This window comes from Cordyceps fumosorosea (assembly GCF_001636725.1).
Source record: "Cordyceps fumosorosea ARSEF 2679 chromosome Unknown scaffold_9, whole genome shotgun sequence".
Classification (NCBI taxonomy): domain Eukaryota; kingdom Fungi; phylum Ascomycota; class Sordariomycetes; order Hypocreales; family Cordycipitaceae; genus Cordyceps; species Cordyceps fumosorosea.
In genome coordinates, this window is record NW_017387309.1 from 842,812 (window position 1) to 866,371 (window position 23,560).

A 23,560-nucleotide genomic window follows, 5' to 3' on the forward strand; every position below is an offset into this window, starting at 1 on the left:
CTCAAACTTTCTGAGTGAGCGACATTGTTTGTTCGACTACACTCATACATGAAACCCGATCTCGAGGAAAAAGGTCACGAGAGCCTTTTTGGGTCAGATGGTCAAGAAATGCCGCCTGCTTCATCTTTCATCTTGGGGGATCGGCGGCGCCCGCGAGTTCTTTCAAGCGGGTGCCAGTTCGTAGGGGGGGTGGCAAGCAACTAGGGGAGACGTATAAATTTAGAGTAGTGCCGGGATGCACGCCGTTAGAACCTTGTCCATGTCTCTGTTTTTTGTGTAAAAAAAGAGAAGAGCCCCCTTTTCGAGACTTTCGATTTTCCTTCCCTGGTTGTTCTCGACAGGAACGGATTTGGTGACCGACAACACCAACACCAACTCCTTTCCCCCACTACAAGGTAAGTACGTTCGTAACCCTCGGTCTCTGAAAAAAAAAAGGGGGGGGCTCGATTTGCGGCCATAGCCGACAACTAGCTGATTTCCATTACCACGACTTTCCAGCATTGCGAGTATTTTCGTGATTGTAATAACTCACTGCAACGCTCATTTCCCGTTCTCGCACTCCCACCAATCCTAAGTGGGCATGTCCATGCTTTGACCGCTGGTTCCGATTCTGTTTCGTTTTGCGCCAACATGTCATTTTCTGCCGGTCATCATGTGACAGGACAGAAATGCGAAAGTGGCCTGTCAAACTCACGATCCTTGACCAACCCAAATCGTTGTCGTTTGTGTGTGTGTGTGTGTGTGTTGAACCCTGTCCTGGCATGCGGCTGGCCGGCTCTCGCGCCAAGAACTGATGGCGCAGCTGGCGAGCGAGACATAACCTCATCTAAAATTCCCATCACTTATAGCAAACTACCAAAGATCCCCTACCTTGTTGCGCAAACAAACAAAAAACAAGCAACTCAATCCAGGAAAAAAAAGGGAAAAAAAGATTCCAGTTTAACCCGCATTCCGGTAACTGTTATCGGCGTCGGGCCACGGAGTCATCAGAGTGATCGGCGACCCTCATCCACTGCGACGACAAACGTGAATGCCTACTCCGTACTGACAGCAAAGGAGAAAAAGTACAGAAAAACTCTTCAGCTTCCAGAATGGGAAGCACATGCCGTACCAGTAGTTAGGGCCACCACCCCAGAAAAAAGCCCAGTGCAGTGACATTGTGCACCCTTGCTGCATATGCACATCCCTCCCCCCTGCTTCTTTGTTGTCAGTGTCGGAATGGCCGACGACACTTGCGCTTCTCAGTGGAGATGGAGGCACTTATACAAACATAAAAAATGCTTCTTCCTTCCTCAACAAGCTCTCGGTCGAACTCGTGCATCCCGCGCCGCTCGGGGCACCTCGAGACGGGATTCAAACTGCCGGCATCGGGGATTTTGACGTTCCTGGCAGTTGGCGTGCCCATCGTCTGATCTTCCAACTCCCAACTGAGAGGATCGACAGGGAAGGGCCGAGTCCACTACCTGCCCCTCGAGCCAAATACGCTGCCGAGTGCTCCGTAGACAGAGCGGCCGGCAAGCCGCGAATATGGCGTTGTTGCGGGCTAGATCTGGCCATCCAAATACATTGTGCGCACAAAACACCGCGAGGGCTTCGAGTGCCTCGAGTTCCTCGGCTCCTGCAAGCCACCCTCGACGGGCCTGGTTCCAATTCGAGACATGTCTCCTGCAAGGGCCGGGGTGCATGTCTCGACAACGGAAGAAAGACTCTTCGTCATAAACTTAACTCGGAGATGGCCCTGAAACGGCGACTTGTCGTGATTGCGGAGTTTGCAGGAGCTTATATTAAAAAAAGAAGAAGAAAAGGCTTCATACACAGGGTATGGTTTCAGAGAGGATGTTCGAAGGCCCCCCTTCTTCGACGAGGTTTCTTCACTGAGCTCAAAAGTGCCTTCAATGGTGCGTTTGTCACTCCATACCCCGTACCGATACAGAATTACTGTGCTTGGGATATCTTTGGTGTTTGCTGAAAAGCTTAGGGCAAGTGCTATGATGCGCATATTGAATGAGCGAGCCGTAATGTAGAATTGGTCTTTCTTTGCCACAGCTCTGCAGCTGCTTTTCTTTCTCAATATCACTCGTGTCTTGAATCAGTCGCCTGACGATATGGATTCTCACGCACGTGCCAAAGTGTGGAGTGCTATATACTTGTGGCATATTCCACGGCTCATTGTGTTTCTAACGTCGACCGTTAGGATGCATGGTCATTGATTGGGACAGTGCTCGGGGCTCGTCTTCGCAATGTGAGCCATTTACCCAGTCAAACAGATAGATAATGGCAGTTCATCAGACATGACAAAGGTAGCGTATTGCGCCGTGCTATGTACAGGGTTCTGTTGCGCCCAACCATGACGACTCTGAAGGGTCTTGACCTGACGGGGGCTGAGCTCAAGTGCCGGTGAGCCCGTCATCGACGCAAACTTCCGTTGTTGCCTTGTCTGCTTGATCGATTCCTACACGACGGGTTGTATCAGCTGGAGCCAAGTGCTGACGGGGGGGGCCACCTGAGACCGGTCAGCCTTGTCCAAGTCCGGATATTGAACGCAGCCTGAATACGGTCCATACGTCATGTATCAAGTATCGAAATGCTGTGTGTCCTGTTTTCTCAAGGTGACTGAAGAGAATGTCTGGCTTTTGCATGGAGTAACAGCAAAGAATTGCAGTCTCATGACGATTTGTCGCCTGGCCGGGCAACCGAGGTTGCCAGTCGGCCCACATCGGTTTTTCTGCTGACGACTCTTCACTCACCAATGCCGCAGGATTGCACTTTCATGCCATCTCTCAGCCGTAGTCGGACTGGTTTCCTCAAGGTTTCGCGGGTTTGATGTATCGTCGCTAGTTGGACGGGTTGTAGAAGCCGCGGGGTCACGGATCTGCGGCGTCGACGCCCCAATGAGGCGCACCGCTTACATACGTGGGGTCAGCTTGCCAGTTGGGTGGAAGCTGGTTCCTCGTGGCATCTGACGAGGCTCAGCGCCAGCGCCATCGCCATCGCCAAATATAGCAGAGAAGTCGTGAGTTGCAGGGGGCCATTTGATCTCTTTGATAAGATCAGCGCGTGTGTAAGGCTGATGGGTTGAAAATACGATTCAGGCAAGAAGTGAGCTGTGTTTGGGGCAAAGAAGCTGATCCGCAACTCAGCAGAGCGTTTGCTGCCGGCCAGGAACGGCGACATACCGACCCTCAGCCGCAAATCCAGGCCATCGAAAGACAACGAGTATGCTCCGAGATAACGGACGCGCCGAGATACTGTTGCATTAACCAGCCCAAGGGTCGCGCCCAGAGAGGCTAAAGGCCGGGGCCAGTCCAACAAGTGCCATAACATCCACATCGGCATCCACACCACGGTGAGCACGGTGGTGAGGGCAGACGGCAACCGGTCACAACTCAAATCATCTCATCTGCCGAACAAGTCGGGCTTTCCAAGAGCTGGCAGAGGCCCGGTTTCGCTGTCAACTCCGCCAAATGTTGACCGTAGCAGGCCAGAGTCCTACGCCGTCGGCTGCCAAGCGGTTGGCACAACGCAATGTTAATAAAACGATCAATCGGCAGCACCAGTCCTTGCCATGGACAACGATGTGACTGGTAACGGTGGTGGGATCGTAATAAGCTGGGCCGCGGGCGAGCTGATGAAAGACAGGCGGCTGTTGCGTCGTCTCGTTTCTTTAGCGGCAGCCGTTCGATCCTGGTGCGATGCGCAAGGGCATCCATCTTTGGTTGAGCGGGGGATCTGAAGGGGGGGGGTTACGGCTTCAGGTTGCACAGGTGGAAGCACGATTGGAAAAGGAATGAGATGAGGGTTTTGGGAGAGCCCGATGAAGGTGGTTCAGGCTTCCTGATTGCTTGCGCATGACGCAAACCCAAGCCAAGGGATTCTCCTCTGTGCAGACCAGCCACACTCGGGGAGAGCAGGAGCTGCCTGCAGTCTGGCAGATGCCAGCTCTGGGGTGTGCGTGATGAGTGTGTGCACGGAACTTGGCGCTGTACAAAGCTGACAGCGAAAACGACGCGGTACTAATGATTGCGCTGGGGGTCTCCGATAAAACGGTTCACTGGTGCGTTGCTGGTGACTTTTAGCGAGTGTGTGAGAAAATCCAGGAACCGGCTAAGTTGTTCAATTCTTGGTTTCTAGCAAAGTGGCAAGAGAGTCTAATAAAGTGTGGCAGGCACAGACAACTTGGCAGCAGGAGCCCCAACAGGAGCCTCCAACGCCAACAGGCTCACGCCGCCGGGACGCTATGATGCTTATTAGGGAAGGGGCAGGCAAGAACAATACACTAATTGGCTAGCTGACATGGCTAATGCCGATTGTCTCATCAACTGGCCAGGCTTGTTGGTCCAAGTACTTCACAGACAAGTTGGATTCGAGTCACGAAGGGCAACTCGCTAAACTTGTTACTTGGTTAGAGACTTTACAACCAGGGAGCATTGGAACCGCAAGGTACGGAGCGTCAAGGAGTGTGGTGCTGAGTTGGTTGTTCAATGCTACCGCGCTCAAATTCCGAATACTTGGAAAGGCAGTATATTAATGCCGCGTCATTATTGACCAGGAGCGCAGGAGCATGACGCCCGCAGAAAAGTATGGTTGTTTAGCCTTGCTAGCCCGGCTGGTGAGAGTTCCCCCGCCCGTGTCTTGAACCGACCGGTCACCAGTCAAGTCGGCCTCTCCCCGCTTCTTCTCGAGACTTGGGGTAGCATTTTGTATGGGGGCCGCCTTGGTCTTTTTCTCCTTGCGCATGTATGGATACTTCGTACTTGCCTCTCTATAGAGTTGGTGTACGGTAAACTCCGCAAGGTACGGTACCATGTTGGATGACACCACCGGACAGGGACGGGGACTTCTTTGGTGTGTGGTGGTGGTGGTGGTGGCGCGCGCGCTCCCCCGGGACACTGGTTACTAGCTAGGTAGCCTGCAGATGATAATCACTCGCTTGCAGACTCCGCTTAGCAGGGGTGGAGAGCAAACCTGTACGTGACGGGTCTCGTTGTGCGAGATGCCCTCGGAACAGTGCATCGCGAGAGAGTTCTCGGGCAGGGGCCAGTAGATTGCATAGGTAACGGGCAGGGACGGGCATTGTCCGGAGCGGAGGCCGGGAGAAGCTGGGGGCTTGTTAATTCTGATGAATTGCGCCCAGGGCTAGTCATGATTATTTTTATCGTTATTATTATTCATGAAGACTTTCGTGGGCGGCCCATGCCATATCTGCTGTTGACCGAGAAGTGCTTCTAGCGACCGCATGCTGCGTCGTCTACGCGAGGTCCAATTGTCGTTGGATATCCGCCCACTGCTACTAGGCAAGCTACATGCATACAGTTGGCACCGAACGACGAGGACGACGATGGACAAAGTCAATCAAGACAAACTCCGGGATTGCCACAAAACCAGCGTTCTTTTAGTAGCCTCCTGCCGTCTTTGCTTCCTCCCCTTTGACTAATAATTAGAGATATACCACGCCACCGTTCCCACCTTGTCTTGTTCCATCGGCGCCATCCAGCAAATCCCAGCATCCACCACCCACCATCCCGGGCCGCTAAACAGGTGTAGCGCTGGGCCTCTGCACCAAACACAAGGCCATATCCACTGAAACTTCACCCCAAAAAGAGACGGGAGCCGCTAAAAACCACCAAACCATCCGGCCCCCCCTCCCCTCCTCTCCATGCCATACAATTCATGCCGCCTCTCCTTCATGTGTCTTCGGCTGCTTGTCTTTTCTTTTTCCAATACCCAATCCATCCGAATTGAGGTGTATCTGTCTTGAGCGGGTTTTCTTTCGTCTTTCTATTTCTCTCTCTTACCGCTACCACGACCCCCAGCTGCTCAGCTTCAATAGATCCGGCCACTCAAGTAACCGAAATACGGCGGGTTCAGGGCCAGTGAAGCGCCCACCAAGCCGTCGACTACCGCCGCCACCTCCGCCAAGAGCTCCTTCCTTGAACCAAAGATCCTGCCACCCGCTCCTACAAACAGCCACCCATCTGCCTATCTTCACCAAAGGTGTCTTCTCCTACCAGCCGCAGACCTTGGATACTACCGGAATCTCTTCACTCGAGCTATCCCGGGCTCCTTGCCATTTGTCGCCAGACAGTACCTCTTAGCCGCGCTGCGGACTGGTCGTTTCAGCACTCCAGCCTCTTACCTGAGCAACAACCGCGCTACTCTTCCGGCCGGCCCTCACACCATCTATCGCTCGGCCTCGGACTCGGTGCACCTCCCATACGAACCCGTTACCAGCGCCCTCTCTTTCTTCCTCGGGCCTCGTGCCCCATTTAGACTTCTTGCGTACGGAATCTATCGCAATGCCTGTCAATCCCCAAGCTCAGGGATCTCAGTCCCAGCGTGGCCAGGGAAAGGCTAGATATGCCACGTCTTGTACCGAGTGCCGCCGCCGAAAGCAAAAGGTAAGCTGTCTAACTGGAGCCTTGCTCATATCGCCCCCTCGTCGGTGACGGCCGTCGCACTCAGGCGCAATGTCTATATTGTCTACACTCCCGCGTGCCGTGTACAGGTGTATGGGCGTACCCGGATGCGCAGGCTGTTAAATAGAACACGGACAGGCGAGATCATGGCCACTTACTTGGCAACCTAACTACGGATCTCTTCACGTTGCTAATGGCGCCCGTACTGACCTTGAACAGTGCTCTCAAGGCCAACCTTGCACGAATTGCTTGCGCAGGTTTCCCCAAACAACATGTGAATATACAACCACCACCACGAGAAGGTAGGTCGACGTCGTGTATACCATGCCGTAAATCGTGTGCTTACCTTCACATTGCCAGATCATCTAGTCAGGGAGGGATCCGGCCCACCGATGTCAAGGTTGTTGTTGAGGGCCCAGCCTATTCTCATCTCGATGTCAGCGAGTTACAGGATGCCATTCTACAGTTGGAACGGGAGACCCGCGAACAAATTGAGAAGAACGGCCCCCAAAGCTTCTCTGTCAAGTTTCCGAGACGACAGAACTCGGCTCGTGCTCTGAAAAGTTCGGATGCCAACGAAAACGACGACGAAAGCACCATCCATGCCAGAAGCAACAGTGGAGGTGGTGGCAAGGAGCAACCATTCAAAATCATTGTCAAGGACGAGACGGGACTCTTGCAACCTCAGAATATGCGAACACTGCTCAAGACTATCCTCCAAGTCCGCGTCAACTTTGCCACCAAGATTGTCAAGGACGAATACACATTGGACTCGAGGGCACTGCTGCGCATGGCTGAGCGCGCCACGAGGCCACCGCTACAAGTCAGCAGCTATGAAGACCACCTCCATAACTTGCCCATGACCCTCAACAAGTTAAACATTGAACTGGTTCGAATTTGTGCGTCCCTCGCGGAATCCTTCCAACACGTGCGGTACTGACTGTGCATAGATTTGCAACTACTTTGTCGATTCAAAGCAGTGGTAGACGGCGCCCCGGACCCAACGAATCGCTTCATGAAGCATTGGGTTCCCCTCTCCATTAAGTCTCCGCTTAATCTTCAAATCATCCTCTACACATCAGCTTGCTTCTTGAATGAGACTGGCCAGGTACCGAAAATGGTTGTGTGGGCACACAAAAGTGCTGTACACAAGCTCATCAACGAGCATATTGCCAAAGTCGGCAAGAATCTCAGCGACGAAGTCATCATGGGCACCGCGCAGATGGTTCTTGACTCGTGGTATTGGGGAACGACTGAGGAGATGCAGGCTCACATGCTCGGCCTGAAATCGATGATTAAGATTCGGGGAGGCTTTCAAACCCTAGGGATGCAAGGGTTCCTTGCCAAGACAGTCATCACGTAAGAGAAGACGAAGCAAACAATACGCGCACCACTAACACATGGCTAGTGATGACATCACCATCGCTCTTGCTCACGAAATCCCGACATCCATGTTCGATAAGGAAGGTTTCGAGTTTAAGGATGAATTCATGGTGCCTTATCAGGTATCCTTCAACTCACCGTTCATGTCGGACTGGCCTCCGTTCTCCAGCCCAGCATCCACACTCGACCTACACCCGAATGCGAACCAGATTCTTGATGACATGCGAAACCTTCTCAAGCTTGTCTTGGAGCTCCCTGAACAGCAAACTGCGGAGCAGCTTCAACAGGTGGCCGAACTGGCGGCATGGACATATCAGCGCATTTCGATGCTTCCGGAGAATGTACCGAAGAGGGGCGATCAGCAGCAGCAGAAACAGGAAGACTTGCAAATGCGTCAGCAGAGAACTCAGCAGATACCACAACCGCATAATCAGCAGCCAGCATTGACAGACGCCGATCCAAATGCCGACAGAGCATCCACTGGCACGAGTGCACGATGGGACGGGTCATCGCCTGAGAATACATATGCCAGCAGCGTTTTTGACGGTAGCACACCGAAGGATGAGAACGCTGTGACACCAGAAACGTCGCCCGCCAGAAGCGGAAGTGACCAATATACAACTCCCCAGCGGCCGGACCTCATGTACCGGGTCATCCGCAACGTGGCACTTATCTACTGCCGCGCCATTTTGGCACGCGTGCCGACTAGCCACGTTTGCGACCCGAACGAATTTCTACAGATTTGGATCAATATTTGGGAGGTACCGCTGGCGCAATGGAAGACAGTTCTTGGCGTATATCACTGGATTACGATTGGACTGATTCCCAGTGGACATGACACACCACCCGCGCGATTTTCCAAGATGCTTATGGTTGTAGCCCTCTTGTCAATTGGGTTGGACAACTGGCATATTTGCATGGAGATTTCTCGTGCTGCCTTGAAACTGCAGCAGTGGCTGCGAGAAGGTCACCCTAGCGCACCTTCTGGTATTATGGGCGGTGAAGCCGGAGTGCTTAAATTTGGCTTTCCGATAAAAGAAGATCTGCCGACAATCGCCAAGTACGATGGCAATCATTTCCTGGAAGGTATCGAAGAAGACATGGACGACGCCGACGAGCTTGTTTAATATCGCGATTGCCCACATTTTGAATATTTTGTTCATATTTTTCTTTCACCGATATGTATTCTCTACTTGGCGGAAACGGGGCAAAGATACCACGATGACGAACTGGGCGCTGGATACCGGCGATGTTTTGGGTTGTTTTCATCGGGGCTTTGGAAAAGCCAGGCGTCTAGCAGCTGGGATAGGTAGGGTCAAAGTGCGTCGAATCTATTTACAGGCTTGAACAATGATGTCTGATGACTGCTACGCTTATACAATTATCAACAATATTTAACGATTTTATTTTGGCCTCGATAATTCAATCCCACCACGAAAGCACTTGCTTTGTGAGCTTGATTTGCCAGGTTGATAGCGATAGGCACGCGGCGATAATGTGCGTGATGCCCCGTTGCGTAGGCGATGCTGGTGGAGCAGAGCTTCTAACGGCTTGGATCTTTTTAGCCATTCAGTGAATGGCGACGCAATATGTGGCGTAGGCAGGCGGGAGGTGAATGGCCAGGCCAATGCATGGGGTTGGGCTGGGGGATGGGATGATGTGGTGCTCATGCAAGGCCACGCTGGCGACATGCGATGGAGGGGAGGCCGGGGGGCGGCCGGGTGGGATGAGAAGGACTGGGCAAGTGATGATGGAAGTCCAGAAAGTGAGAGAAGATGGCAGCCAGGAATTGCGGGTTCGAGATGTTCGAAAGCATCATACTCAAGTATGCTGCCATGGTCATTGCTGGAAATGGCCCTCATCAACAGCTTCCCTCTAACTGTTCAAGTTGGCAGTTAGCTTGGCTTTGGGTGAGAACCGGCGGGGATAGTGCAGCTTAGCTGCATGCACTTCCACGTAGGATGGATGCTCAGCACTGCAGGGGTTTCATTATGCGCCGTGATGTGTACTTTGTTTGCTTTGGTGAGGGAGGTTGTGATAGATAACACGGGGGCATTGCTCTGCCATTATCATTTTATCTGGTTTTTCAGTCCCTCCCGTCGAAGTCAAGTACATGCCCAGCATTTTTTCGGTTTGCTTCGTTCAAGTTACTCTAACAACGCGAGGTCTTTTCGATTTACGTCCCGTGGCAGGGGAGAGAATCCAACGAACAAAGCGAATATAGCCCGTGTGAAGATGGCCGGGGTCATGTCCGTGAAGCGCGGCCGGCTTCGGCGTCGCCATGACGGGACGAACACGCCGACCCCGCGCGTCCGAGCCAGAATCGCGCGCTTCTTCGTCGATGGCCTTGGTGTCGTCTTCGTCAGGGCGGATCGGCCGGTCGATCACCGCGAGAGGGCGCTGCGTGAGGAAGGGCGACGCCGGCGTGACTGCACGCGGCTTTGCATTGAGCAACTGTATCGGTTTGAAGAATCGTGATGGCGTGTCGACGGTTTGGGCTGGCAGGTGGGCGGAAGCATGTACAGACGAAGGGGGGCATGGAAATAAGGGGAACTGGACGGTGTTAAAGGGAAACGATGAAGGCAGGCGGGATTACAAGAGGACGTGACGGTGGGAAGGGAAGTAGCATTGCTAGGCTGTCAAGCGAGTTTACGCATGTCATATCGATGCGAAGATGGTTGTACGAGTCTCTGCACGTACCATACCTGATACGTATACAGATAGCTGTTTCATCATTTGCAAGTACGCCGTTTGTCGAAAAGCTGGTCGCAAGGTGGGGGATCACGGATAGCCTCCCCGCATTTGTCGTGAACTACCCCCAACAACGAAAACTTGGCCGTCCGGACAAATCGCCGCGTCCTTTTCCATCCTACAACTCTTTTCTTGCGTCCCAATCATCGCCGCAACCATGGCCCCGATCGGAGTCGCCATCATCGGCAGCGGCATCTTTGTCAAGGAGCAGCACATTGTAAGCCCCTCCCCCTCTTCGCTTGCCCCCCCCCACCACCGGGACTTTGCATCCAGCCACGATACTAACCAAGTCATTTCCAACAAAAAAAGCCCGCCGTTCTTCACTGCGAGCTTCTTTCCCTCAAGGCCATATTCTCGCGCTCCTTCGCGTCCGCACAGGCCGCGGCCGCGCTCCTCCCCGCCACGGCCCACGCACCGGAGCTATACGCCGAAGACGCCGCCGCTGAAGGCCGGACCCTCACGGACCTGCTCGCCCGCGACGACGTCGCCGGCGTCGTCGTCGCGCTGCCCATCCCCGCACAGCCGGCCGTCGTCCGCGCCGCCCTGGCCGCCGGCAAGCACGTGCTGGCCGAGAAGCCACTGGCGCCCGACGTGGCGTCCGCGCGGGCCCTGATGGGGTTTGCGGCGAGCGACGCGGTCCGCGGTGCCACGCTCTCGGTCGCGGAGAACCAGCGCTTCTTCCCGCGCTTCATGTACGCGCTGGAGCAGCTGGCCGGGGCGGACCTGGGCCGGGTGACGCACTTTGCGGTGCGGGTCAGCGACATGGTCGGCGAGGACGGCAAGTACTACAAGACGGCGTGGCGCAAGACGCCGGCGTTCCAGGGCGGATTCCTGCTCGACGGCGGCGTGCACTTTGCGGCCGGCGCGCGCATGCTTCTCTTGCGATCGACGGACGCGACGGGGGACGCCGGCGCCGACGTGGACGCGGAGGCGGAGGCGCGGCCGGCTCGGGTCAGCGCGCGCACGGCGCTGGTCCGGCCGCACCACGCGCCGGTGGACAGCGTCGCGGCGCTGGTGACGACGCACGGGGGCGCGACGGGCACGTACCAGCACTCGGTGGGCTCGACCATCTCCGCGTACGAGTTCGACGTGGCGTACGAGCGGGGCAGCGTGAGGATTTGCGACGGCGAGGTCACGGTCGCGGTTGGCGGGCGGGAGCCGGTGAGGAGGACGTTTGAGAGGGCGAGCGGCGTGCCGGAGGAGGTGGCGGCATGGGCGGCGGGGATTCGTGACGGCAAGCCGCACCCGGCGCAGTCTGCGCGCGAGGCGCTGGCCGACTTGGAGTTTATCGAGAAGATGCTGCAAAGTGCGGAGCAGGACGGCAAGTGGCTCGACTACGAGTTTCAGTAGGCGCGTTGGGAGTATCTAGGATAGGGTAGGACCACGCCGAAACAAGGGAACTGCGATAGATGGGTTATGAGGGTTTGCAATTGTAGGTGTTTCTGATTTAATACGACTCGTTCTGTCAGCTCAGCTGTCGAGCCAACATCTCTCTCAAGCCAACAGCCACAACTGCGTTCGTCATGTTACCCTGCAGTGTCTAGTCGGCCAAACCACTTGCCATTGCTCCCACCAAGGTCCAGTTAGCATCACAAAACTATGTTATAAGCGGTCATGCACTGTTGTATGCAGAGCCGATTCATCTTCACGATACATCATTGTGTGGTTGTTCTTCAATTTGCAGAGTCATTCGCAGAACAAGCCAGGCACGAGCGATAAATCCTTTCGAATGCGATTGTAAAATCGACTTCAGTGTGAGCATCACTTTCCGAAGAAGTATCACCGCAATGAGATCGTCATTGAGTCTAGTCGTATGTAGGGTGAGTCACTCCCTCACCAGTATTGACCTAGCCTCAGCCGCATTTGAGTCACTATCCATCTCCGCGGTGCCTGCATTTCATCTCCAATTATCACCACACGAAGTGAACGAATTTTGAGCCGATCGTTCGCAAACATTATCACCCTGGAAATGAGCGTCGTCATCCGCAGGGCCACGCACGCCGACGCCGCCGACGTGGCACGCATCCACGTCCAGTCATGGCAGGAGACTTACCACGGCCTCATGCCGCAGCCTTTCCTCGACGCCCTCGACATCACCCAGCGAGCTGCGCGCTGGAAGACGCACCTCCAAGACCCGAGCGCCTTCCCGGTGTTCGTGGCCCTCGTCGACGGCGAGCCGTGCGGCATCGCCGGGGCCGGGGCGCCGCCGCAGCAGGCCGCCCCGTACGACGCGGAGATCCACCTCCTCTACGTGCTCGGCGCGGCGCAGGGTAAGGGGCTCGGCCGGGCGCTGATGCGGGCGGCAGCGGCGTCGCTTGCGGCGGGCGGCCTGAAGCGGCCGATGCTTTGGGTGGCCGCCGCGAACGACGGCTCGCGCGGGTTCTACGCGCACATGGGGGGCAAGGAGTTTGCGCGCAAGACCGAGGCGGTGGCCGGGTCCGCCCTAGAGCAGGTCGGATACGGATGGGAGGACATGTCCGCTATTTGCCCCGTGACGAGACCTTCTTTTCCCGGCGGAGAGGGTAACTAGATGGGGCGGGCGACAGAAAGGAAGGAAGGACCTTGCTGCTATAGACAGGGTAGTTTACAAGTGCAGACGCTGAGATACGAAAATGAGAAAATGGTGGCAAATTTGAACCCACAGGGCATCTATTTCCTTCTACTCCTCCGTATGTACCAGCATGTTGCATCGAAGTCGTTTGGGAGGGCCGTGTGTGTCAACTTGGCTTGGCATATCTTGACATCTTCACGTCATCTACCGGCATATGCATGTGCCTGGCAAGTCTACCCTCTCTTCTTGGAACGGCCCTGGGCCCTGCCCTGCCTGACCGTTACGGTTGGGCTTGGCATTCCCCCAATGGTGCGTGCGCCTCACCTGACAGTGATGCACAGCTCGGGGGTATTAAGTAGGGCACGGCATTAAGTATTTTCTGGGCCTCGAAGACGTCTTTTAGAGTCGCAGACTGGGTAGGTGGACTCGCTGCGGAGACGGCGGGTGGACAGATACAGGGCCATATGGCATGATGTCTACCTCTTTCTTCATGGAGTGACGACGCTTGGGTATAAGACGAGAACCATCATGGCAACTGGTTACCCCTCCCTCCCCCCTGGGCCTCCTCGGAACAACAGATTATTTACGACGCTACGAGGAGATGCTACCTTTCTCCCTACGGTGAATGGGGGGGGGGAATCGGCACCCGGGCTCGGCAGGGCTGACCGGGCTCGGGTGGCACCCCGTGGCACAGGCGACGGCCGTTCACCGTATCAACGGCAGATTTGATCGTGGCTTCTGAAGGACGGACGGGCTTGGCTGACAGATGTGCTGCCAAAACGCTTTGAGACAAGGAGGAAAATCAACGAAACAGCTGATCCTGATCCTGTCATCGACAGCGACAGCCGGATACCACACTTCCCCCCTTTTGGTTCCACAGGAGCTTCATGGCCCCCTTGCTGTTGTCATAATTGAGTATTTCTCCGCCGGAAGCAGCGGTGATGCCTTTTATGGCCACCCAAACGCGGCACTGTTCTTTTGGGCTTTTTTTTTTTGATATGCCAGTCGTTAGTGACCGGAGATGAGGAAAATCGACCAGGCCATCTGCCAACGCGAAACTTGATTTTTAAGCATGTTCGATGCGGAGCAGTTGGGCAGGAGGCCCGGTAATAAACCCCCCTTAATACGTGATGCAGCCGTTGTCATCCCACGCTGGGGTGTGGACGGAGGGTAGGCGGAACTAACGCGGAAATCGGACGTTTACGATCGACGCTTTTCTGGCTATTCATAGGTCCGTGTTTACACCCAAACGAGGGGGCTTGGTTCGGTGAGAAGGCTTGGGCACGGGGTTGCAGGCAACGAGAAACATCGACAGTTTGCTGCGCAGTGAGTTGGACGCTTAATCTACGTGAAACGAAAGTCTAAAAGAGCCTTCGCTTATGCTGCAAATCGTCAGGCGCAGCAACACACGCACACATTCATACACATACCACGCCATTTCATATACATGTGGCGGCGCTTACCAGCGGGCGCGTCCATGCGCCCCTTGCCAGTCGGGCAACTTGTGCGACGCAGAGGTTCATTCATTCTCACGGCCTCACGATGCCCCAGAAGTTTTTCCTTCTCCATCAAATTGTCTTTTTTTGCTCCATCAAGCTTGTCCGCGACTCAAGTCGCGATGGAGTTACTTCATGCCCACTTCACCAACCACCCCCTCTGGGCTTTCGCTTGGGTTTGCTTTGTTGTTGCTCCGCCTCCGCGGTGGGACGGTGAACGCGGCCGGGTGCACACGCGGCCCAACGGGGCAGTGACAGGAAGAAGAACGAAAAAGGAAGGACAGAAGGATCGAAATCGTACAAAAGAGGAGCCCGCAGGCAAAATGAAGATAAGCTATGAAGAGTCATGACAGCGGGAGATGAGCACGATGCCAAGATCTGCAAAGGTGGGAGCCCGATGTGATGTTCAATTGTTGAGCAATGCAGAATTGCAACACGGTAAGGGACCCGATATCCCCCTGACTCTTCCAGACACTTTTTTTGGATGCCATCATCATAATCACGGCTTGGGGATTGGTCGCGTGCGCGGCAAACGGCAAACGTCCTGACCGAAGGAAGCCCCGAAGGCCGACGGGTCGACTAGTTAGTTAGTTGCAATGCTACACGCGAGACCAGATGAACTGGCAACCTCCGGGACGGCCGGTCTGGGAAATTGAAACTGGCAATATCCGTGACAGAAATTAGTTAAACGAAGAAAGAGAAAATTGTATCAGGGCTGTCCGAGCAGCCCGAGCAGTTGGATGTGAGACACCTCAAAATGGGCAGTTGCCGCAAAACATCGGGTATACCGTTATGGATACCCGTCGCCTGCGTACCACGGTATTTTTACTGCGTCTGATCCGACGGATCTCTACCTCTACGTCGCCCGGCTTGAGACGTCAAGAAAAGTGCTCATGGTCAAAGCAAATGTAAAAACTTGGCAATTTCCTACATTGGGCACTCAAACCACCACTATATTCTGCTGCCACTTTTTTTTTTTACCCTCTCATGTCTTCGTTTTCCAAACTTTCAGTTGTCCCACTAGGTTGATGCGTGGCCGCCGCGAGCCCCGGTCGTCTGGACCTTGGCGCGATCTGCCCTTGCCACGTGGAATGGAGCAGCAAGGAGAAAGACAGGGGGGGGGGCGTTGACTGAAGAAGAGAGAGGAGGGGCAGACACTGGCAGGGAGGGGGGGCAATGCAGGGGAGATCCCTGTCTAGAAGAAATGGAAGACCTTTCGAACATTCTAAAACCCCTTCCCAAGTTGCAAGCGGACAAGTTCCATGCAGGCTGGAAGCTCAATGGGCGCACCCCCCCCTCCCTCCACTTCTGTCTTGCCGGGGACACTTGCCGTACCAGTAAGTACCCCAAGACATCAGCGATGTATCTTTTGCGGTCGGATGTTGCCCTTGTGATCTATCTGTACTTGCAGCCGCGCCAACCAAACTGTGTAGATATTAGGCGTTCCTACGCTGGAAATTTGTGGAAATCACGGCAAGCCGCCGGAATCAGCCCAGAAGCCGAAAATCCTCTTTTTCGATAAGTAATAAGTCGCCGTCCAAGACCAGTCGTTGCGACGGGCGGATGGGTGGTGGGTTGCGACCTGCTTGTGTCGTCTCTGTACATGCGGTCAATGTTTGGCACGTACCCGCTGCCTCCGTCGGCCAGTTTATGCTGGTGGGTTGTCCCTTCTCCCCCCTCTCGGTGTTCCTTTTCGTGCGCTTGCCTACCAATCTGTACTTTCACCAACTATCAAGATTGTTCCTGGGGCGGGATGAGCAGTCCAGCCCACAATGCGCATGTTTCGCTGCCTTGCCGGGCCTGCAGATTGGATCGCAATAGGGCCGCAGTAGGACCAGCGCCAATCAGTGCCCGAATCAAAGGCCGACAGGGTTGCTGGTGTGGGATATCGTTATGGAGAGGTCGAAAAAAACAGGTACAAGGAGACCCCCGTACCAGAAAAAAAATCCCCATCTGATGATCCCAAGGAGAGGAACTCAAAAGAGCGTCAGCCTTTCGGCCGTACTTGTTGCTTGTTTTTCTTTTTTTTTTGCCCTGCCTCTTGTTCGTTCCATGTACATGGGAGGGGTCGCGGACAAGGAACAAGCAGCCACTTGCAGGATCTCGGCGCCGCTAAAACCTTCTGGTCAATATTGACAAGGCTGACGAGCCTTGAAGAAGGGACTGGACTGGGCCACCGTTGGAAATTGGCTCTGGCGCGTCATCACTTTCTTGTGGTGGCTTGTTGTTGGGGTGGACTTGGGGAGACTCGAGGGCTGGACCGGCAGCTGGTTGGCCGGCAACTTCAACCCTTCCTTTGTTTTCAGCTTCTAGGCGATCTGGCTGGTGATTATTTTAAGCATTCCCCTCATCCAATAATACATGCGACATGGCCGAGGTCTTGGTTGATGCCGCGCGCGCGCGCTGTCACCAAAAATAACCAAAAGCTAGTTACACCAGACTGGAACGGCGGGGAAGAAGGGGGAGAAGGGAGCCAAGCATTTCGACTACTAAATTGAAGCCAGCGTCTCAACGTAAAACAAGGTATAATGAGCAGCTGCCAAAACACGCAGGGGAGAGATGGGGAGGGGGGGGCTGCCAGAGGCAAGCCACCTTTTTTTTAGTTAGTGCGCAGGCAGCAGGCTTCTTCTCATGGAATTCGCCGGCCAAGGTTCTCTGTTTAGTGTAGTTCTGCTTGGATTTATTTTAGCCGCGCAAAGCGTTGTTTTGAGCCCGTGCTTGCGACGAACGAATCCGCCCATGGAAGGCCAGAATGGAGGGGAGGCTGAAATTACTGGCCAGCGGAGGTCACCGCCTTCTCTCTTTGCCAACCAAGAGGCATTTTTGATAGCTAATGGGCCGGGCGAGAAAAAAAAAACCAAAGCTTGTTTGGGTAAAGGGCCATTCGATGTCCCATCGCGATAATACGAAGCGTTCCGATGGCAAGGCTATACCGTTTTCGCCCACCCTACACACTACATTGTGGCCTGTGTTGCAACGCCCTTCACACCATCTTCTCAGCTCTTTGGTCCCCGAAGTGTGGTTGTAATCGATCTTTGCCTTGCCTTTCGATGCCTTCTTCACGTCGTCTCCAAGGTAGTATTCTCGGCAACTCAATCGTCATGTGAGTTGAGGAGTCGATTGGCAAGATGAGAGAAGAAGGAACAAGGCCGAGAACACGCCTTGACGTCCACAGCCTGCTCCCCGGCTTGCCCAGTAACCAACTGCCAGTGTCCCTCCGTTTCGCTGGCGTCCGTTTTCCCCAAGCACGCCATACGTTCTAGCTCATTTCTGGAGTGCCGTCAGACCGTTGGGCTGCAGCCAACTTTTCACTAAACTTATAGTTGATAGGCTTCGCACGCCCTCCTTCCTCTCGGGGACCACTCATACACTACAGCACAGTTACATACAGTAGTTGCCGTAACAAATCTCTCTATCTCGCTCTCACTTGCACATATCGACGCACCACCATGTAATGTATTGTCATGATGGTGCAGCCCAACTTGTCATCGTACAGCCAAACGTCCGTGTGTTCTGGTTCGGGGGGGGAGGAACCGTCCGTGCCTTGTTCGTCTCGAACTTCGAATGGTCAAACTATTTAGCCGCCATCTCACCGCTCCCTTGCCGGAGAAAAAAATTCACATCGTTGACGTGGACCGGCTAGTTTGTTACAAGTACTTTTTCTAGAATGATTGTCTTTCTCCTACTCCTCCTCCCCGTATGACGAGTTGGGCATGGCCGTATGGCCGTCTATAAGCGGCCGCTTGTTGAACCCCCTCCAGCACGCGGAATTCACGCGGCCCGTCGCAAGTTTTCGCCATGTGTCTGTCGGTCCATCTTGGAAGCCACTTTTTTACTTCCATCCATCTTTTACGCAAAGGACGCCTTGTGTTTGCGTTTTTCATCATTGTGGCCTGCTTTTCATCGAGGAACAATGAAAAAAAGAAGCTACTGTTGTTGTTGTTGTTGTTGTTGTTGTTGTTATTGTTATACTGCGTAACCGCCGCCCGCCTTGGTTATACCTGTTAGCCCGTACCTACAATTTTCTTAGGTAGTAGGCTAGCGAGTTGGTCAAACGCCTTCTCATTCGCCCTGCCGCCATCGAACGAATGCGTCACCACGAGCCATCTCGCAAGCCCTACTTTTTCCTTCGTATTATTATTAGAAGAAAGAAGAGGGTTAGATAGACGTGCAGGGGGGCCCCCCCCTTGTCCACGCCCTACAGCATCACGACATGTACATTGGCTTCTTCCATGCATACCTTCAGAGTTCAATCTTGCCGCGGCGCCGAAGACGGGCGCGACCAATGCGTTGCATTAGTCGAAAGAGACATCTCCGTCCCGTTTATCCAGTTCGGCTTCCCGTTCGACGCGAGCGCGCTCTCCGGCAGAACGTAAAGCCGTCACCTGTGGTTGTGATGCATCCCCTCCCCTCCCCTGGCAGCATATTCGTCATTCGGACTATGCTCGCTATTCCATTCTCCTTCTGTTCTGCACACACCCTCCACTTCCCAGTGCGTAGGGGTGCCTTATTTCATCTTGGTGCCCACCCCAGCCACTGTTTCTTCCAGAGATATCCACACGCATGCAGTACACACCTCTCCATTGCTTCTAGAAGGCTGGACCCCTGTTCCCTGCAACAACCGGGATGTCTGTGTGTTGTGTTTGGGCTCCGCGCCGTCCCTTTTGATGCATCGTTACTAAAAAACCACCCGAAGAAGCGGGAGACCTCGCTGTCAATCGCCCGGCCTCTACGCTAAGACCCAGCGCCATGTTACACGAGAAGCAGAGCAATGCAAGAGGAGAATACACTCGTGATAACCAATGCTCATGCTGAGACAGTACAGCCGAGTGCTCGCAGAACAAGGCTCTATTGGTTACCGCCCCGGGGCTCCGTAGCCTCACGTTGCTTGGCTCTTTTATGCCAATTTAACGTGTCTTTTTCAAGTGGCCCCAAATGTCTTGGAAAGGAACCACGACTTTCGGTGATTTCCTTGCCGGTCCCATGTCCCTGGCCTTTTTAATCTGTACCCATGTTACCTGTTCTTGTACTTAAGCGGTGCAGTCATGTACTACTAGTACATACAATCATATCGATAAGCTTGCCCGGTCGGCGAACAGCCACACGGTTCTCAAGTTGTTCGATTGCAAAGCAAGGCGGCGGCAGGGAAACCTCGAGGGCGGAGGTACAACTCGCTTCTCAAACAATTGTCCAGTTGTAGTCGGACCGACAGCAATGACAGATAAACGAGCAGTAGCGCAGTGGTCTTGTCTATCCAGAGACTATTCAGCATTCATTCAGACGCGGATTGAAAGCATCTGTCTGTACTTCGTCAACGGACAGGAAGATCCCGGCTGCCGCGTCGACGACATCCGGACTCAACGACCTACCCCTTTATGCTAGGCCCCCGCCGACGGCGGTGTGAGGTGGGCGCGCCGATATTGACCTTACCAGACGGCAGAGCTCAGCTCATCTCAGTTTGATCCCAACAACAAGAACGAAGTTGTGGCATGCTTGCGATGAGCCGGGTGGCCGGAATCCAGTTTTCCGAATCTCCGTCGTGGCTGAGGCGCACGTGAGGTATCGCCTTGATCGCTAAAAGGACAGAGTTTTCCCTTGCGTTTTGCTCCTTGGGCGGTGGAGCCCCGTTTGGAGTTTAGTAGAACGCGGGATGGTTGAGGCAAGGCAATAATTGCTTGTTCAGCGAGCATAAACTTTAAATTCGCCTTCACGTCACGCTGACGAGTGATTCGATTAATCAATCAGAGAAGGGAAGGGGAGGAAGTGGCAAAGAAAAAACGGACTTGCCAAGTATGTGGAGTCCGCATTGTGGACGGCCCAAGACGGGCGGAGCTTCCAGATTGCTTCTAGATTGTTGCAGATGTCGAGGGACGCTGGGACGAGACGACAACGAGAAAGGATGAGCCGGCCTGTGGGTTTTGGGTCAGGGAAACTGGGACATGGACTGGAACTGGAACGAGTCTCCATTGTCGTTTACGGGGCTGCCGGTGCAGCTCTCGGTCGTCTGCTTTCGCCGTCTGGTATCATCAGAGTAACTAGGTAGTGAGTGATGGTGATGATACTTGCTGGTACTTGCTAGCCAGGTTGATCCAAAAGGCTGCGTCGGCGCTATCGTTGGGGTCCAAAGCACAGGCGAGCTGAAATGGAAAACCAGAGCGGCAAAGTAGCGGCGCAGCTTAATTTTGAAGCTGAGCGACGTACATACATACATAACACACTTTATTAGTACGTATACTTGACGGAGCTTCTGCAGTACCTACAGTAGCCATGCAGAGACCAAGGCAAACTCATCAGCTCAGACAGCGGGGTGCAGCTAATAGTTCTTCTTCTTTTCGTCTCTGAATGCATTTTTTGCCCATGCCAGTTCTGTACAGATGGAAATGCCCTACGAACCTTGGGGCAGGCCGGCATCGTATGAGAGCGGACAGGCGGTGCCATCGGCTTGTCGGGGCTTGACCGAGGAGGGATGATGCCTGTGCGGCGCCGCGGCGCTGCCCGCGGCCCCCTTACCCAGTCCCATCATGGCACCAGCATCGAGACTCTTCTCTGCCCTCCCGGCTGCAGGCACACACATACATGTATCTCCTTCTGCCGCTGCCTCCCTACCTCTGCCCGTCGCCCGAGCGCAAATGCACGTCGCCTGCTGCATGCCTTGCCTCTCCCCGTTCCTCGCCGCGCCTTGCCGAGCCTCGCGATGACGGAAAAGGACGCCGATAATTTCCTCGATTTTTTTTTTTTGGCTTTTCTACCGGCCAGCAAAAGTACCTGAGGGGCTCCTGCATTGAAATGTACGGAAGGAAAAACAGAACAGGTGAGGCCACAAGCTCTCTGGCTATGATGGCGTATGTCCGACAACAACCAATCTCGATATGGAAGGAGCAGACGACAGCGCTACAAAAAAAACAGCCCACAAACCGTAGGGAAAAAAACGAGGCAACTGTAAGCCTCGCCGGAGCTCAGCTCATCACCAGGACCCAAGGTCGACGGGAGGTCCAGACCTGCCCGAACGAATATAAGATGATGCCCACCAACAAGTAGTCGGCGCGTGTAGGGCGGGTTTCGCGCTGGGTACTTTGCACTTTCCACGACGACCTTCCTATACAGGCTTCAAGGATAAAGCTTGCTGGCCGTGGGCCGTGGGCCGTAGGCCGTGGGCCGTGGCTCAAAGGGAGTGTAAGTTTGTTTGTGTGTTGGTGTGTGTGTGAGAGAGAGAAGGGGGGGTTATGGATGTGCCTGTGAAAAGAGGCATTGCGTATGCGTCCTTTTGTGTAATTGCTACTACCTAACAGGGTGAAGTAAATGCAGCCAATTCCTGCAAGGACGAAAGCAATGCTAGTTATGCCGACCGAGCTACGGAGTAGAAATGGACCAAATTACCCGATGCCTGAAATGCCGTCGCGTTGTCTGCATCTGCACGCACCACTCTTTGACGCCTGATCGCATGCTACAGTTGCGGCCGCCGCGCGTTGGCGGCCCTTGAAGCAAACCACCCCCGGCCTTTTCTGTCCTCTCTTGTTAGTGTCAGCATCCCCGAGATCAGCCCGTCCTCGTTGCGCCCGGTGACTTGGAATTCTCGCCGGGCGTCAAAGCCACACACAATTGCGGCAGACTCATTGGTGACGGAAATTTCCGTCACACACCCTTTCCATACTGTCAATTGGGAGGCAAACCAAAAGTCCATCCACGAGAATGTGACGCTGGCTCAAACCCAGCAAAAAAGCAAAAAAAGCAGCCGGGAAGTAAAAGGAAGGAAATCACGCTTCTTTGAGTTCTCGACAAGTTTAGCGCCGTGTCGTCTCACATTGCTCGTTCCCCTCGTTTTTACAGTTGCCCCATGTCGATTAACTCTGGGCATGGTCTCTGGTGAACGTGACGATTGACGCCTCCAAGCCTCCAAGGCCCCAAAAGCAGGTCGATCATGGCGGCGCCTGTGTTGAACAAGCCGGCCCGCTTGCGAATAGAGCAAGACAATAGGCCGGCCGCTGGCCGCCACCAACCCACTCAGCCGGCCCCAGGTCCGCCGCGCAGCAAGCTGGAACAACGTTTATTAGCCAGAAACTCAATAAGCCATGAGCCATTGGGAAAACCGTTGAGTTGCCTGTCGATCAAAGAAAGAGAGGGGAATCAAAAGTCAATTCCCCTCCCCCTACCCTCCCAGTCATCCATCCATCATCGACCGATGAGCCGTGTAGTGGGAAGAAAAACCACGCGAGGTGTTTTTTTTTGTTTCTCGTAGACGCCATTCAGCCACAGGGCGGCGCCGACGAATGGGTTCGTTTGCGAGGAAGAGTGGAAATGGAGGGGGGTTGATGGGAGCCGCGCCCGGGATATTTTCGATCAGACGTGTGTCAGCAGCGATTTGGCGGGGGGGGGAGGGGGGCAAGAACGCTGTCTGAAGAAACAGAGAACAGACACACTCATCTCGCAAGCCACAGCAACACATTAACATCGCTATCACGACTCCCTACCTAAGCCTGAGCCCAAGCCTCCTGCGGTCTTGGCAAATAACTCAATACCGCTAACTCGTGGCAATAAGTACTCGGGGATGAGGGGCGCGCGTGTGACGTTGGTTGTTGGAGGGAAACCTAAGAGTTTCGAATGGTTCGAGATCAACAGGCCAGCAACCCAGATGCGACTTTCAGACGGGCGCTGGCGCCTTGTCCTGTTCGTCGTGTCTTGGCTCTTGGTGGTTCGGTTGGCCTGCGGCCACACTATCTTGTCGTGGTGGTGGTGCCGGGCGGACGCCTCTCTCAACGGTTTGATGGAAAAGGGCCAGCCAATGATAATACTCGGAGTGTCGTGCGACTTTTCGGTCTGTCTTTTGAAGCCGAGTTGTTCAAAGGCGTGTGCATACAAAGTACTTGGTAGATTGCGGCCGGAATATGAAAAGATATGGAGTGACGGCCAAAAGGCGGTGGTGTATCGATGTCGAACCCGACAATGCTGCTCGTCCCGGCTCATCC

General features: G+C 54.4%; 3 protein-coding genes across 3 annotated transcripts; all 3 read left to right on the plus strand.

The window, feature by feature from the left end:
* Window positions 1-6,357: 6,357 nt before the first annotated feature.
* Window positions 6,358-8,926, plus strand: ISF_04448 (hypothetical protein; the record flags this gene model as incomplete). The annotated part of the gene is made up of 5 exons (XM_018848054.1): window positions 6,358-6,398; window positions 6,636-6,722; window positions 6,777-7,315; window positions 7,367-7,775; window positions 7,825-8,926. 5 exons carry the CDS (start codon window positions 6,358-6,360, stop codon window positions 8,924-8,926), a joined length of 2,178 nt encoding a protein of 725 aa, XP_018705010.1.
* A 1,781-nt stretch (window positions 8,927-10,707) lies between these two features.
* Window positions 10,708-11,900, plus strand: ISF_04449 (NAD(P)-binding domain protein; the record flags this gene model as incomplete). Its single annotated transcript, XM_018848055.1, has 2 exons — window positions 10,708-10,767; window positions 10,860-11,900. The coding sequence occupies 2 exons, from the start codon at window positions 10,708-10,710 to the stop codon at window positions 11,898-11,900; spliced, it is 1,101 nt and encodes a 366-aa protein (XP_018705011.1).
* A 619-nt stretch (window positions 11,901-12,519) lies between these two features.
* On the plus strand, window positions 12,520-13,080 carry ISF_04450 (Acyl-CoA N-acyltransferase; the record flags this gene model as incomplete). The annotated part of the gene is made up of 1 exon (XM_018848056.1): window positions 12,520-13,080. One exon carries the CDS (start codon window positions 12,520-12,522, stop codon window positions 13,078-13,080), a length of 561 nt encoding a protein of 186 aa, XP_018705012.1.
* Between the last annotated feature and the right edge of the window lie 10,480 nt (window positions 13,081-23,560).